The following is a 16471-nucleotide window of genomic DNA, read 5'->3' as shown; positions in this document are numbered from 1 at the left end:
ATTGTGAAAACAGGATGCTGGACTAGATGGCCCATTGGCCTGATGCAGCAGGCATTTCTTATGTTCTTACAACTGCACAGAAGGTTGTAAAGAATTTAATCGAAGCATAATTTCAGGAATTTCATGTGTATATTTATTTATTTATTTATTTATTTATTACATTTATCTACCCCCATAGCCAAAGCTCTCTGGGCGGTTTACAAAAATTAAAAACATTGAACATTAAAAACAAATATACAATTTTAAAAACCATACAAAGTTTAAAAACATGAAGCACAGATAAACCAGGTACAACTCCTGGGGTCAGAGCTCAGCACATGCTGTTAGAATGCCTGGGAAAAAAGGAAAGGATCTGACTTATATGACATCACTTATACATCTGCATCAGTCATGTACACATCTAAAGATGCTACTTGCTTGCTTTAATTTGCTTAAATTTCCTTTAGCTAAGGTTGTACCCATATAATTGTTCGCCTTCCAAGTGGCTAGACATAGTTTCAGTAATTAATGCAGCATGAATGTTGGGTGTATTTTCAGTGCAATGTGTGAGGAACCATGTGCTCAGTACCTGTTTTCAGTGACAGATGTTACAACATAAATGGGTTGCAGTTTTCTCTTATAATGAGAGCTTTCAGAGCCTCAGATGGTGCCCTTATTTCAAAGTCTGCTTTGTGAGTGGGTTTCTAGCTCCAAAGGAAGAGAGGAACCTTTTTAATCACAAGTTCCCTCTTGCTGGCTCTTTTCAAAAGCATTCACATTAATCCCCAGTTCTCCTCCCTTTTATGTAATTATACTCCCTTTGCCTTCCTCCTGATTTCTCTCTGATATTTTATCCCTTGATCAAGAGTCCCTTCTTCCTTCCCTTTTCCCAGCACTCCTTTGCTCAGTGCTTAGATCTTCAACACTGTTGCATTCCAAGTGAGAGTGTCACGCTTGACCAGAGCTTGGAAGATTACTTTTAAAAAGTAATAAATTATAGTTACAATTACATGGCCCCAAAAGTAGTAATTACCGTTACAATTACAATTGCTCTGAAGTAACTGATTACTTTTCAAAACCATTCACTACAATTACATTTCAGTTATTTTTTTAAAAAAATGCCTACAAGGTGCTGGCCTTGGCTGCTGCACATCTAAGCAGCCTAAAACAACATTAAAAAAAATAAACACACACATGCAGAGATAGTAGAATAATTCTTTTTATCCATAAGATAGCAATGGTGGTCTCTCCGCTGGTAAAGGAGGTGGGGAGGGAGGCAGAGGCCACCACTCAGATCTTTGCACATCAAACCAAGTGCAACCCCCCCCCTTCAGCCAGCAAGCATAATCTCTCTCACTTAACCACCTCCCGGACCCTGCCCTGCCACCAACTAAGGGATACTCACCCAAACATTTTCCCCTGAGAGCAAAAAAGTCAAAATACTGCAAATGCAGCACAGTAGCTGGAGAGGGTGGTGGAGGCCACTTTGTGTGCCAAGTGCAAACACAGTATTCTCTCTCTCTCTCTCTCTCTCTCACACACACACACACACACACACACCACACACGTTGTCATCTTTCACCTCCACAGTTCTTTATCTCCATTCTGCTGCTGCCTCCTTCTCCTCCTTTATCCATGTTCTTGCCCTCCGGCTCCTTTTTCCCTCCACTCCATTCTTCACCACCACCATCCATTTTTTAAAAACAATTGTTTTCTCCACTCCACCCCGTCTCACTCTCCACTTCCTCCCTCTTTGCCTCCTACCCACCCACGGAGCATGAGGGAAGAGCAACACTGCACAGAAGCCCAGTTTGAGGCACATGATTTTCATCCACAAATCAGAGGAGCAGAAGACTTCCTCTGCTCCCCCCCAAGTAATGCCCAAAAGTAATGCTGGAAACATTATAATTACTCCACAAAAGTAATAAAATTACTCCTGGTTCTATTACAATCAAAATGTAAAGGAATTAGCCACTCTTTCCTCAAAAAAGTAATGAATTACAAGTCATTTGTTACTTGTGATGAATTACTTCCAAGCTCTGCACTTGACTTCATCATTTTAACCCCCCTATGTTTCCATAAAAGCAAGCTGGATGGGACAGGCGAAGACAACCAGCAGCAGGTTGCTATGCTTGCAACTCTCTGCTGCATGGGTATTGATGTCCCTAAACCTCAGTACATCATACACCGTAAACAAATATAACCAAACTGTGGGCTGGATCCCAACTTCACTTTTTGCAGAAAGAAGGGCTCACATTATCCACAGAAGGCTCTTGATCCACTGGAAGAATCCCACTGCCTTGTGTGGGTGAGGCAACTTTTGCCCATTCCCCCTCTCTCTGCAGTCCCTAGTGCCACCTTCCACATTGTTCTAGAGGATCCCCTCCATCACAGTGTGGGTGGCACTGGGAGCTGCAGAGAGGGGGAATAGGCTGCCCATCTCCATCCGCAGCCATGTCCTCTAATACTCAGGGAATGCTTTCATAGAAATGATACCAGATAGCGTACCCAGAGATGACATTAAAAATATGTATTTATTATTTATTTATTAGATTTATATCTTGCCCTTCCTTCCAGCAGGAGCCCATATATATCAAGAATACAAACCTGGAGGAGGGGGGAGGGGAAAAAAGAATATAAGTCCTCCGCCCAGGCCTTTCCACATTAAGTAGGAAGGTTTGAAGGGAGGTTGTAAGCGTGTTTGGCTAACTGTGCGTAGAATCCTCATGATTTCAAAGTCTGATTTAAATTCAATATCCCCAGCAAAATTGTCCCTTGTAAATAAATAAATGAATGAATCTTGAGTTGCAGAAATGGCATTTAGTTTGACTTGTGTGTGTGTGTGTTCTTTGAAATATTCAGAGAATCAAAGAACATTAGCTATACTATTATCTTTGTTCTATTTCTGAAAAATACTGCTGAAGTATTGACTGCTGAAGTATTAAAGGAAATAAAAGGAATTTTGGTGAATTAATTGAACAGAAAACTCAGACCATAATGTTATTTTCTAATGTGTCATCATTTTCCCTCCCAAAGAAAATTGGAAGGAAATCAATCTGAACACGATTCATCAGAGTGGGCAATTTCCTAGAGAAACAATCATATACACTACTTTCCTGACCAACACATGAATAATGAAGGAACTAAAGAAATACTTCCGTTATAAAAGGTTTAGTGAAATGCAAAGTTTTTAACATTTTTAATATGTAGCTAACATATTTGGTTTCATTATTTATTTGTAGCATCAGTTGCATCAACTTGTAATGATCCTGGAACCCCACAGAATGGCAGCAGATACGGAGATAGCAGAGAGCCTGGGGATGCCATCACCTTCCAGTGTGACCCAGGGTATCAGCTCCAAGGCCAGGATAAAATTACTTGTGTGCAGCTGAATAATCGATTCTTTTGGCAGCCTGATGCTCCTACGTGTATAGGTATTGAAATGAAATGTTGGGAACCTCTAAGGTTTTAAGCTAAGATGCATTGCATTCAGATATTCGGACTGGTCATTCAGGGGCGGTGCAGCATTTAATGCAGCAGACATGATTGCTGTGGCTAAGACTGAACTGTAGACTGCTTATTGTGTCTTTAAACAGTTGGGTAAATGGCTTTGAGAACCCTGACTACATGTGAGTTTCCCAGTGTTTGAATAAGATAGTTTTACGTTAAAAAAAACTCTGGATCAGGGTTGCCTAGATACAGAAGATGAACAATTTTTGTTGTCTTCATTCACAGAAAACTGGGACTATCATACCTACTGACAGAAGAGGGTGGTGGTTTATGTACAATGTAATACAACTAGCTATGTAATTATATGTCTAAATACATAAATACCATGAGTCTACACTTATTGACTTTTATGTAGATGAGATGAAAAAATATTACTGGTCCACTGACAAATTCTAATAGCCTAATTTTCCCATTTATTCTAATGTAAACAAGGGTTACAATGTTTACTTAATTAATTGCTAAATTGAATTCAGTTAAATGGTATCCCGATTAATCAAGCAGCAGGTATAAATATTTTACACATGCTTTTAAAAACTGCAGATGTCATGCTCTATCTTAAGACAAAGAAATTCTACTCCTTGCTTCAAAAAAATCACTCATATGCAAATTTATACAGATTTAAAGAATATATTATTTAGCTAAATTGATTCCAATTTCTTGAACTTGGTTACAGTCGTAATATAAACTGAAACACTTAGGCATGGTTTGTGTAGTTGGCCCAACTGTTATCGTCAAAACAACCTGGAGTCTGCTGAATGCTGTTAACAGCCAGCTGTTGCATGAATTGTTCTCATGTGCATTCTGAATAGAATGAGGTTAACCTTGGACCATTTTCTGCAAAAATCCTTATACTTGAATTCTGCTGCACTCTTTTAAAAAGCAGGAGCTCTGTGATGGCAAATTGTTTTAAAGGTTGATAATCCCTAGCATCAGCAATTTGGTTTGCTTTAATCACAGAAGCGGCTTGCCAGGTGGGGTGAAGCCACTATGCTAGCTTCCCGGCAGGGTAAACTGCCGTTTCTTACTGGGAAAAGGAGGGGCGAGGCATCAGGGAGGTCACCATCATGCAAACTCAACAGCAGATGAAATCTGGTGCCCCTGCTAGTTCATTTGCACTGTGCCAACCTCCCCACCACCTTGCCCCCCCTCTTCTTCCTGGTAAGCAGGTGACCCCCTGTCAGGAAGCTGTCATAGCAACCCCATCCCACTCAGCAAGCTACTTCTACTTAATTATGAGTATAAACTAGAGTTTTGGCAGTAGAAAGGGGGGGGAGGGTAGGCTTGCTAGGGTCACAGGAAGACACAGATCTTAGTGCCAAACTAGATGTGATGTTAATGATGCGAATGTAATTAACATGCACAGTTTTTGTTATGTAAATAGCCTCAGGACCGTGGGCAAATTTTACTTTCTCATAGCCATCTCCCTCTGAAGGTGCTATTTGTGTTTCAAGGGAAGACTCCATTGGAGCCAATGGAAGTAATCAACACCATATCTAGTTTGACTTTTACACAAGGACTGAAAGACTCTGACTAAGGCCCTGTCCAATTAGCCTATTTTGTTTTCTTTCTTTGTTGTTCGTTTTTAATGCAAATAGTTCATTTAGAAGAATCATTATGGTGAAGTACCATGAGTGTATTTTACTAAGAAAGATGACCTTGAGGGTTTTGCAGTTTAAAATGCTCATTGTACTGAACATAGCAGTACGTCAAGCCTCAGAGGTCTATAAAGACATGATAAAATATAGCATTAAAAATCCTCACAAAGTATTACTCTTGTGTACTGGGGTGGTTGAGATTTAATAGATCTTCTTATTAGCATTCTGACGGTTGTCAAACAGCCATTCGTGTTTGTTTATTTTGTTTCATTTTATTTTGCTGCGTTTACATTTTATAACTTTGCTGAGAACAGTTTTGTATTTTACCTCAGGCTGAGTCATCAGAAGATGTGGAAATTTTGTGAGCCTTCACTAGAGTTAAAAACTTACAAAAGAGCTATGTTGTTTGCTTGGTGTATTTTTAAACAAAATAACCAGCCTAGGTTGATTACTATTGTTACTTCAGTGACAATTATAGGTGTTCAGTACCACTGTTAACAAGACCCCTAATTTTAATGCATGATTGCAGATTTAGTTGCCTACCTTCCAGGAGGGAACTGTGCAATTGTTTTTTTCTGTTTGTTCCTGCCTGGATATTTGGATCAAGGGACATCTTTTTTAATGAAGTAAAAAGTATTTTGTAGGCTTTCTTTGTCTAAAGAAGGACAGGTGGGAGGAGGCAAAGGATTCTGGATTATGAATATTTATGCAGAATCTCTCCACTGCTGAAAGACTTCGTTGCAATAAAATCCAAACACATTATTCTATTTATTTATTTAAAAGTATTTATAAACCACTTGATATTTCAAAAATCTCTAAAAGGTGTTTATTAAGATCTTCTCAATAGTATTGTGTGACTAAGAGGGACTAGGTTTGCACCTTCTCTGTCATGGCACCCAAATTATGGAGTTCACTTCCACAGGAAGGTTTCCTGGTTATCTCGATATAAAGTTTTAGACAATTCATGAAAACCTGTATGACTATCCATCCTTGTCATATTTTAGTGGCCTTAACTCTCTTTGTCATACTTTGCCCCATTTTAACCAACAAAATATCTCCTTTGCTATCCTGACCTCTGCTCCTGATGTGTGACATATTTACAGATGTTGCCTTTCTCTTCCACTAGACTTTTTAGAAACCTGGATGTAAAGTGACTATGTTGCTGATGCTGTCCTGTGATTTTGCAACTGATCTTATGTTTTATTAATGCTGCTTTTGTTTGGTTTGGTTTGGTTTCTATAAATTGCAGATTGTGGCTGCAATCCTGCATGCAGTTAGGCTGTAGTTGCTATGATCTGTGAAGAAAAAAAGCAGTGTTTCCAGTCCTCCCCACCCCAATGCTGGGGTGCAGGAAAATGCTACCTTTTGCTCTTCATCTCTAAAGAACAGACATAGCCCTTTATATCCCAATTGTAGCACTGTGGTGCTCAGTGCTGAGACTGAGAGATAAAGCCCTCTGCCTAGCCTTTAGAGAATGATTTCTAAAGAGCAGGCAGCATTTTTTTTTAATCTCTCTACCTCAGCATGAAACACTACATTGCTGAGATTGGGAGATAAAGAACTATACCTGCTCTTTAGAGATTGGTCTCTAAAGAGCAAGCAGAATGCTTTATCTCTTGATCTAAGTCCTAAGCACCACAGCACTGAAATGAGGTGATAAAGCTGTAGGGGCTGGCAGTCCACTTCCTGTGGGCTGGATCCAGTTTGTGGGTTAGCCATACCTACTGCAGCAGCAGGAGTTATATGCAGATGTATATAACATTTTTTATTTCAAACTGGATGCACCTTGCGAAAAGAAGTTCAGTAAAAGGTTGGGGTAGAACCTTTGTCTCTGCTGTGCTGGTTAGACTTGGAAGTTGTGTACATGCCTGGGGGAAACAAAGGTTAGTGTTGGAGAGTATTATATACACATGTATGTGTGCACATGTACACTTTTACATGTTAAGGTTTTATTGTTCTGGGATTACTGAATGCTATTTTGCCAAAAATAATAAGGTGCCAGAAATGTTATTTCAATGTATAAGAATGTAGATCCCAACTTACTTTGACACTTGCCAGTGTTTAGTGTGACACTGTGATCAATTTTACTTTCCTCTTCCCTCCTCTGTGTTCTGTGACAGCTGCATGTGGTGGAAACCTCACAGGCCCAGCAGGTGTTATTTTATCACCAAACTACCCACAGCCGTATCCTCCTGGGAAAGAATGTGATTGGAGAATAAAAGTAAACCCTGATTTTGTCATTGCCTTGATATTCAAAAGGTACCATTTCTAGAACCATGCATTTCTTTTACAGCATGTATTTATTTAAATGTCACATTCAGAAATTACATCATTTATCACTTCAGACCATTTCTAATTACTTTTTCCAAGCAATGCCCTACTACGTCCATTTGGAACATTCTGTGTCAGGGCTTCATGAAGACATATAAGTGAATAAGAACGTGAGGAAAGTCCTGCAGGATCTATTTAGTTCTGCTTCCAACAGTAAACAAAGGTCTATCAGCAGGGCATAAAAGCTCCTGAGTCCCAATGCTCAAATTAGAGGCGTGCTGGGGGGGTTCTTGCTGCCTTAACTTTTGTAACGCTTCCCTTAGCTACTATTTTTAGAAGACTATAGGGGACTATGATTTGGGTAAAAATGGGGGGAGGGGAGGGAGGGGCTGCAAACTGTGGGTTTTGTTAAGGATTCCCCCTCCCATCTTCCCTGTTTGTTCCTAGGAATCGCTGTTTCGAGGCAAAAAGGTTCCCTTTAATAGTTGCTGATAGACAACATCATGAAGGACGCACCTATCATTTTTAAAGCCACTAAACTAGTGGCAACCATTATATCATATGGCAGCGAGTTCTAGAAGTAAATTATGATTGTGTGAAGAACTACTTTCTTTTGTCTGTCCTGAATTTATTATCAGACCATTTTGTTGGATGACCCCAAGTTCTAGTGTTATGAAAAAGGGGCAACATTTTCATTTCCTTTTTTTAAAATAATTTTTACTGAGTTTTCAAACGAGAAGAAGACAAAGAAAAAAAACACAATAATACAGTGACAACCCCCCCCAACATGCCACTTCTGTGACAACATTTTCTCTCAGCCCAAACTCTCTGCATTATTTCTATTTTTTATAAAACTTGTCTTTCTTCCTAAACAAAAAGCCCATGTGTCTTTCCTTATAACGAAGGTGCTCCATTCCCTTAATTGTTTTAGTTTCCCTTTTCTCTCTAATATCCTTTTTGAGAAGGAGCTGTACACAAAACTATACACAGTATTACAAATGCATTACACTATAGATTTATAAAGGCATCATGAGTAGTTGAGTTCTATGTTCAATCCCTCTCCTAATAATTTCTAACATGAAATAAGTCTTTTTTTAACTGCTACTGTACAGTGATTTGACATTATCACTGAGCCTCCTGAGGTCTCCTCCTGTTTGTTCTAAGCCAGTAAAACTTTAGACCCTAGCAGTCTGTATGTAAAGTTGAAATAAATAAATAAGCTTAACATGTTTGATTTAATAATGCCAAATACACAACTTGTGTACTAGAGCTTGGTGTCATCTATCAAGCAAATCCCTTTCAGATGTACTTAGAACAATTCTTCCCCAAACTGTTGATAGGTTGGTTACAATATATTTTGGACGATTACTATAAAAAATCTATGCCTAACTATATGCCTGTTTTCTCAGTGAGTTCCCCAAACAATGGACAGGCATCCTCTTCAAAACTGCATTATAGCCCAGTCCATAATACCCCAAGCATCCTGCCCTCCTCTTTACCTAGTCCTTATTCAGGGATTACTTCTGGACAATGGTGAGGCTTCTCAGATTTCCCTGTTCCTATAAATTGTAGTTGGAGTCTTGCTGTATGCATATTCCCTTCTCCATGATGATGCCACTGTCCATATATTGACAGAGAGAATGGGAATCAGGATTCTACAGGACTTCCATACTGTGAAGGCCCTAGAATAGTGGATGCATTCAACACAGTGATTTAATTTTTCACTTGAGCCCTTCACACACTGACTTAGTAAGGATACAGAAAGTGATTTGCAATTCTGAATTATTCTGTAAATTATTAGGCGATATTAGTACATGTGTATTTTGGCCTACCTTCCCTTGAAGTGAAGGAGGGAACTCTGACTGCTTGCAACCTTCTTACAGTTTGGGGGTCATAACTGATCCTGAAAAGCCACACATACATTCAGAGTACATTTTTTCTGCTAACCTGTTCCACTTCATACACTACAATACGGTGGCAAATTGTTATATGGTGCTTCCACCCTCTCCCCTCGTTTGTTTGAGAATTTAATTAACAGGCTATAAGAATTATTTAAAATGAATGGAGGGGATCACTGCATGGTAAAAGTGTTGAGTATTTAAATTACTACACTAGTAGACACAAAGCAACAGCACAAGCAAAAATCCCCACCACATGCAAACCAGTATTTATTTATTTATTTTGTGGGGTGGAGGGGATATATATGTATGTATGTGTGTCTGTGTGTTGATATGCTAATTTTACCTAAACAAAAAAGACAGTTCTCTCTACTGCTCCAAAGACTGTTCTATATTTTTTTCAAAATGTGTGAGGTTTTTACCATACAGATTGGCTTGCATCATTTTGGGTTCTCTCTCTCTCTCTCTCTCTCTCTTTGGTGCTAAAGCTAAAATGGGATCTGGAGTGTAGATATGAGTAGATCTCTATTCATAATTTCTACTGAATCTTACCTTCCTGTGGCATCTCCCTGCACCATGCCTTTCTGGAGAGTCCCCCCAACCCCAAAAACCCCCAGAAATAGATTTGTAGACAACACAAGAGGCTGTAACAGGTGGGGTGGAGGTTGGGAAAGCAGAGTTCCATCTCCATATTCAAATCACAGCAGACAAAAAGATAGTGGTGAAAAGTCATAAATAACAATGGGTTGTATCCAGTGTTACTTTACTCAGAGTAGACCCATTGAAATTAATGGAAATGTCTAACATGGGTTTATTAATTGAAATTGATGTATTCTGAATAGAACTTAGTTGGATACAACCCAGTATTAGCACATTTTCCAGTGATGAAATAGTTAAACTGTTTAATGTACTAAGCTGATAATTACAACTCCTCTATGAAAATTATTTTAAACTATATGGAAAATTTAACCTCTCAAGTATGTCCTGGAATCAAAGTCTTAATTTTTCTTTAAAATTCATTTCATACAGAACAATTTGTATAGTTTGAGTGCAGTAAATATCCAAAGTCCATAAACTCTAATAAACAATGTGTTGTTGTTGTTATATGTATCTGTATTATTTTTTAATTAGAGAGTGGGAGACAAGTAGTTGCTGCAAGACAGATTATTGCCCAAACATAGAAAACATTGCCTAGTTTGAACATTGCAATTTGGTATAAAAATGTGTGGAATATTGTCATTTAAGAAAAAAAATACTCATGTTTGCTATCTCCGCAGGGGATTGAAACTGTACTTTTTTCACACTGCTTGGTGGGATTTTATTATATATTCTTCAGCCACTGCATGCTGTATCCTAGGAAATTTGGAATGCATAAATAAAATGCAGTGATTATATACACATGAGACAGAACTGTATCCATTTATTTGTTGGATGTCCTCTCCTCCCCTCTCCCCCCCCTCTCTCTCCTTTCTTTCTTTTTGCTACTTTTTTGCTTTTGTTTTCTTCACATGTATAAAAAACCCAATAACATTATGTTTTAAAAAAAGTTGAAGCAGCTTTACTTTAAAGGAGTTTCAAAAGAAATGTATTACAACATAATAAACTAGATTTTACAATTTTATTATTATTGTTATAATAATAATAATATCCCACCCTTCCTCTGAGTAGGAGCCCAGAGCCCAGCCTATGTTTTAGGCTGTTAGACAAAATGATTCTTTATTAAAGCACATCACAAATTTTAGAAGTAAAATTGAACTGGAATGTTGATGTCACTACTTTTAAAAACAACAGAGACATTTTATTCATTTTTTCTCTCTTTCAGTTTCAACATGGAACCCAGTTATGATTTTTTGCATATTTATGAAGGAGAAGATTCCAACAGCCCTCTTATTGGCAGTTTTCAAGGCTCCCAGGCACCTGAAAGAATAGAAAGCAGTAGTAATAACCTTTTTCTGGCATTTCGTAGTGATGCTTCTGTTGGCATGTCAGGATTTGCCATTGAATATAAAGGTAAATTTAACACAATATGTATCATCACATAAAATGTACACACTATATTTTCTCCCATTTGGTTATACTTGGTGAGGGTCCATGTGTAAATTTATGCCAAAGTTCATGAAAACAATATACAGATGGTTTCACTTTTATTCATAATCCAGTGTATTTTAAGAATATTGATGGCATTATGACATCATCAAGGTGGTTGCCATAACACAAAAAAATAAAGATATGTCTAACACGTCTAAATCTGAGTTGGGTGTAGGGATGGGATCCATTGGCAGATTCTGTTTGAAAAGTATTCTGTCAATGTAACGGGCCAGCATCGATTTGAAGTCATTCTTTAGCCGCTAGCTGTTGCTTTTGTCAATCCATTTTTACCTCTCACAAAAGATACTGATACTGATATTTTTAAAGGACATGTCTATAATTTTAAAGGAAATACACGAGGGCCCTGCTTCTCGGCGCCCCGCTTTTCAGCGTTCCAATAATATGGTGCCAGCAGGGTGAGCAGCTGGAGGGGGGGCTGGAGCTCCCCGCACTCCAGCTGATCGCGCCGGAGGAGGGGAAGATTAGCTGTAGCGTGCTACAGGTGATCTTCTCCTCCTCAGGGGCAGTCAGACTCCCGGTCATCGTGCTCAAGGATGGGAAGATCTGATCTTCTCCTCCTCTGGTGCGATCATCGGGTTAGGTTCCAGACCCCCCCCCCACTACAGCTGATCCGCTTTTCGACGGTTTTCGCTTTCTGGCAGGGGTCTGGAACCTAACCTGCCATATGAGTTGTATATTAAAAACCAGGGATAAATTGTGTAGGTACAATAAGACAAATGCACCATTCCAAAAATGTCAAAAAGGTTGGATCAGACTTGCCTTCTAGGTTCCATTCAAATGACCATCCTGCCAGTGGAAGGGGATTCTGCATTCTCCTTATAGTCTCCAGCGCCCACTTAAAGCTGCTCTGGAAGACTGGGGGACACTCCAGAACAGCATGGGAGGTAGCACTGGAGGCTGCAGGGGGATAGGTAAAAATTGCCTTCTCTTTTCCTTCTGTGGGAGCCTCTGCTGGATCTGAGTCCCTTCTACAAATGGAAGACCTCCTATTCATAAAATGGCAATACTGGATGCAACCCATAATATTATGTTCTTAATCTTTCAGAGGAGGGGTGTAAATCCATATTCTAGAAATAATCTGTTATTTTGTTAATATACTTCCTTTTGTTAGCTTGTTGCATGCCTTAACAGTTTTTAATGTCAAGTAAAAAGAATGAGAGCTGCTGTTGAGTGAAGATCTGATACTATACATAGTCAATAATGCTATGGCTGTCCTTTTATACAACTTCTGTCCGGATTCTGTGACTGATGACTATGAATTATCTCTACTAGCATGTTGGCCTATAATTATGTTCTAGTGAGAATCAATAGAATGTTCAAGTACTAGCCAATCAAAACTTGACCCTTTGAATCATCTTGTCTATAAAATCATCCTGTCTATAAAAGCTGGCAAATCTGTGAACCATTAAGACCTATGACAGCTTTCTAGTAACTGGACTAGCAGGCAGCATTAAAAATAAAATTAAGCTTCAGTTAGAGCTTTTCATTTCTCGCTTGTTACCCACTCACTGTTACCCATTGCCATTCTTAGTTTCAATATTTACAGAACATGCAAGTATAAACATAATATTTCACAGTTTCATAGAAGCAAAGGGTTCACTTCTGCTGGGCTACTACTCTTGCTTTTAGCACACCTTGTCTTAATGTATCTTATATTTAGGCACAGTGAATTAACTGTGCATTGTCCCCTTAAATACAACCCAGGACCTAGATTCCCTCTCCCCGTGTCTTCTCTTGGACTAAGAGTAACCTGTCTGCAGGCTTCCATAGAGACCCTGCCAGAGATATATTTTCCTTGTTAATAAATGTGCTAGTTGCCAACACTTGCATAGGGCTCGATTACAGTATGTATGTATGTATGTATAACCCACACTTTCATGAAAATATGACAAAGTAGTATACAACATATAAAAATTAAATCAGCAAAAACAACCATAATTAAAAACATAAATAAAACATAAATAAATACTGATTGGTTAAAAAGAGAAAATTCAACTAGCAAAGGCCTATCTAAACAATAGTTTTCAAAAGAAAGAAGGGAAAGAGAGATGGTTCCTGCCAAACCTCTACTGGTAGGGAGTTCCACAGGGCAGGACCTGCCACACTAAAGGCTCAATCCCTGGTGGAGACCAACCAAACCTCAAGGGTGTGGGGACCCAATAACAAATGTTCAACAAACAAAACAGGAGGGACATATTTCCCTTTCATTCCACAGACTAGCAAACCACATTCATTTCCTGAGATCAAGGAGCACCATTCCTGTGGTAGCTTTGAGGCCAAAGATGAGGATGAGCTTGATTCCCATCCCCTTCACCCTGACATATCACAATTCATTCTAAATTAAAGGCAGGCAAGAGGCAAGCTGTTTGTTTCCTTTCAGTTTAACTCTTATCTGCAGCCACTGAGGGCTTGCTGCTATTTGCTGCTCTTTGATATCAACATTCTGAGGCAGCATGAGGGTCATTTGGTTGGGAACATCCAAGGGGAAACTAATTCCTGCCAATGGTAGAGATCCATTTCTACCCTGTTGTTGTCCTCCTTAATGCTTTCACTTCTCTGATATATTAGGAACTTATAACAATACTCTAATGGAGAGTGATTATAATGAAACCTCAGCATGATTCCTGCATTTTATCCCATGAGTGCTTGTGGATTGGCATTCCTAATGCCTTAATTCTCTCTTTTTTAATTAGAAAAACCACGGGAAGCTTGTTTTGACCCTGGCAACATAATGAATGGAACTAGAATCGGAGCAGACTTTAAACTTGGATCAAGTATTACTTACCAGTGTGATTCTGGATACAAGATTATTGATCCTTCCACTATTACTTGTATGATTGGTGTTGATGGAAAACCTGCATGGAACCGAGTTCTGCCATCTTGCAATGGTATGTGTTGAATTTAAGGAGCCCTTGGAAGAAGTTGTTCCCTGCATCCTGCCATACTGTCAGCCAGTATGATGAGCTGACTGAGAAAAGAGGGAAGAAAAACTGTACCTCTTCTCCTCTTGCTGCTTGCCTTTGCTGCTGTTCCCATAGCTGATGATTTAAGGAAAGGGAAGGGTGGAGTGTGTTTTGACAGAGGCATCCATCTCTACTGAGCTGCTTCACATGCAGAACGCTGCAGGCTCAATTCCTCAGGACTCCAATTAAAAGAGTGAGCAAAGATCCTAGAAAGCGTTTGCCAGTCAGAATAGACAGTATGGGGCTAGCTGGGCAAATAGTCTGACGAGGTATAAGGCAGATTCCTATGTTATGTTCCTAAATATTGCCTTGGTTAGTTAGCAGACCAGTAGGAACCAACCCTACTAAACCCAGTTCTTTCGTAGTAGAGCCAGGAAGATGGTCCATCCATTGATATGCTGGTCTTGCGTTAGTGACATGCTTTAGGCAGTCCACTTTTATGGAGTTTTATTGAAACTGAAGCATTCATTTTTGTGTTTTTATATTTAAATGACTTTTTTTTTTAAAAAGTAAATTGTGCTGAGCTTAGGAAAAACACAGATATTTTAAATAAAAGAAGCTCATGAACAGCAGCTGGATGTGTAGAACTTTATGCTGGCTTCTCTGGCTCCAGCACAACATACATTGATAAATGAAGAACTTTCTCTCACAGTTTCTTATTTATCTTAAGTCCTATTCCCCAAATTATCTTGTTAAAACTCAGTTTTTCTTCTAGAGGCATTTGTCACTGATAATGATGATGAGGGTGATTGATTGATTTCCAATGATGATGATGTCAGTAATAATAATAATAATAATAATAACAACAACAAAAACAACTACAACATGTCAGTACATTTTATAATAATAATGATGCAGTTTAATAACATAAATTAATTACTCAAGGCTAGCAAATGATTTAATTGCATGAGACATGCAATTAGGCTTTTTATTGAGGAGCATATAATAAAAGATTAAAAATCAGGTACAGAATCCTGAAAAATGCCTATTGAGATACTAATCTCTTCACAAGAGCAAACACTGGGAGAGCGATCCAAACCCCCCATTACACTGGATTCTGTGTGTGTGTGTGGAGGTGGTTGGATTCCTGGGCAAGGTCTTTGAATGAGTGGTGGCAGGCCAGCTCCAGACACTCTTGGATGAGACCAATTATCTGGATCCATCTCAGTCGGGTTTCAGGCCTGGTTTTGGCATGGAAACAGCCTTGGTCTCCCTATATGATGACCTCTGTCGGGAGAGAGATGGGGGAGTGTGACTCTGTTGCTTCTCCTTGATCTCTCAGCGGCTTTTGATACCATCAACCATGGTATCCTTCTGGTAAGACTGGCTGAGTTGGGACTGGGAGGGACTGCATGGCGGTGGTTCTGCTCCTACTTGGCAGGTCAGCTCTAGAAGATGGTGCTTGGGGAACATTGCTCAGCACCCTGGACTTTCCAGTATGGGGTTCCGCAAGGGTCAGTTCTGTCCCCCATGCTGTTCAACATCTACATGAAACCGTTGGGTGCAGTCATTTGGAGCTTTGGAGTGTGTTGCCATCAGTATGCTGATGACACGCAGCTCTATTTCTCCTTTTCATCTTCAGGTGACGCTGTCAATGTGCTGAACCAGTGTCTGGCTGCAACAATGGACTGGATGAGGGCTAATAAACTAAGGCTCAATCCAGAGAAGACTGAGATGCTGCTAGTGGGTGGTTCTCCTGACCGGATGGTGGATGTCCAACCTGTCCTGGATGGGGTTGCACTCCCCCTGAAGAAGCAGGTTCGTAGCTTGGGGGTTCTCCTAGAACCATCTCTGTCACTTGAGGCTCAGGTAGCCTCGGTGGCACAGAGTGCCTTCTACCAATTTCAGTTGGTGGCCCAGCTACGCCCCTATCTGGACAGGAATAACTTGGCTTCAGTTGTCCATGCTCTGGTAACCTCCAAGTTAGATTGCTGAAATGTGCTCTACGTGGGGCTGCCTCTGAAGATGGTTCGGAAACTGCAGCTTGTGCAAAATGCAGTGGCCAGATTGGTAACAGGGACCAGACGGTTCAAACACATAAAACCAATTCTGGCCCACTTGCATTGGCTGCCTGTATGTTTCCGAGCTCGATTCAAAGTGCTGGTTTTGACCTATAAAGCGTTACATGGCTTAGGACCACAATACC

At 39.6% G+C, this 16471-nt stretch overlaps 1 protein-coding gene across 1 annotated transcript in view; it reads left to right on the top strand.

Annotated features, from left to right (window-relative positions):
- CSMD1 (CUB and Sushi multiple domains 1) overlaps positions 1–16471 on the top strand; it is a 1745606-nt gene that overhangs the window by 1425346 nt on the left and 303789 nt on the right. The window contains exons 27-30 of the mRNA XM_061622907.1: positions 3222–3413; positions 7205–7343; positions 11076–11263; positions 14056–14250. Coding sequence (XP_061478891.1) covers positions 3222–3413; positions 7205–7343; positions 11076–11263; positions 14056–14250 — 714 coding nt within the window. The remainder of the gene's footprint in view (positions 1–3221; positions 3414–7204; positions 7344–11075; positions 11264–14055; positions 14251–16471) is intronic.

This window comes from Rhineura floridana, chromosome 4 (assembly GCF_030035675.1).
Source record: "Rhineura floridana isolate rRhiFlo1 chromosome 4, rRhiFlo1.hap2, whole genome shotgun sequence".
Taxonomy (NCBI): Eukaryota; Metazoa; Chordata; class Lepidosauria; order Squamata; family Rhineuridae; genus Rhineura; species Rhineura floridana.
The sequence above is the reverse complement of the archived record's forward strand: the minus strand, read 5'-3'. Positions and strand labels throughout refer to the sequence as shown.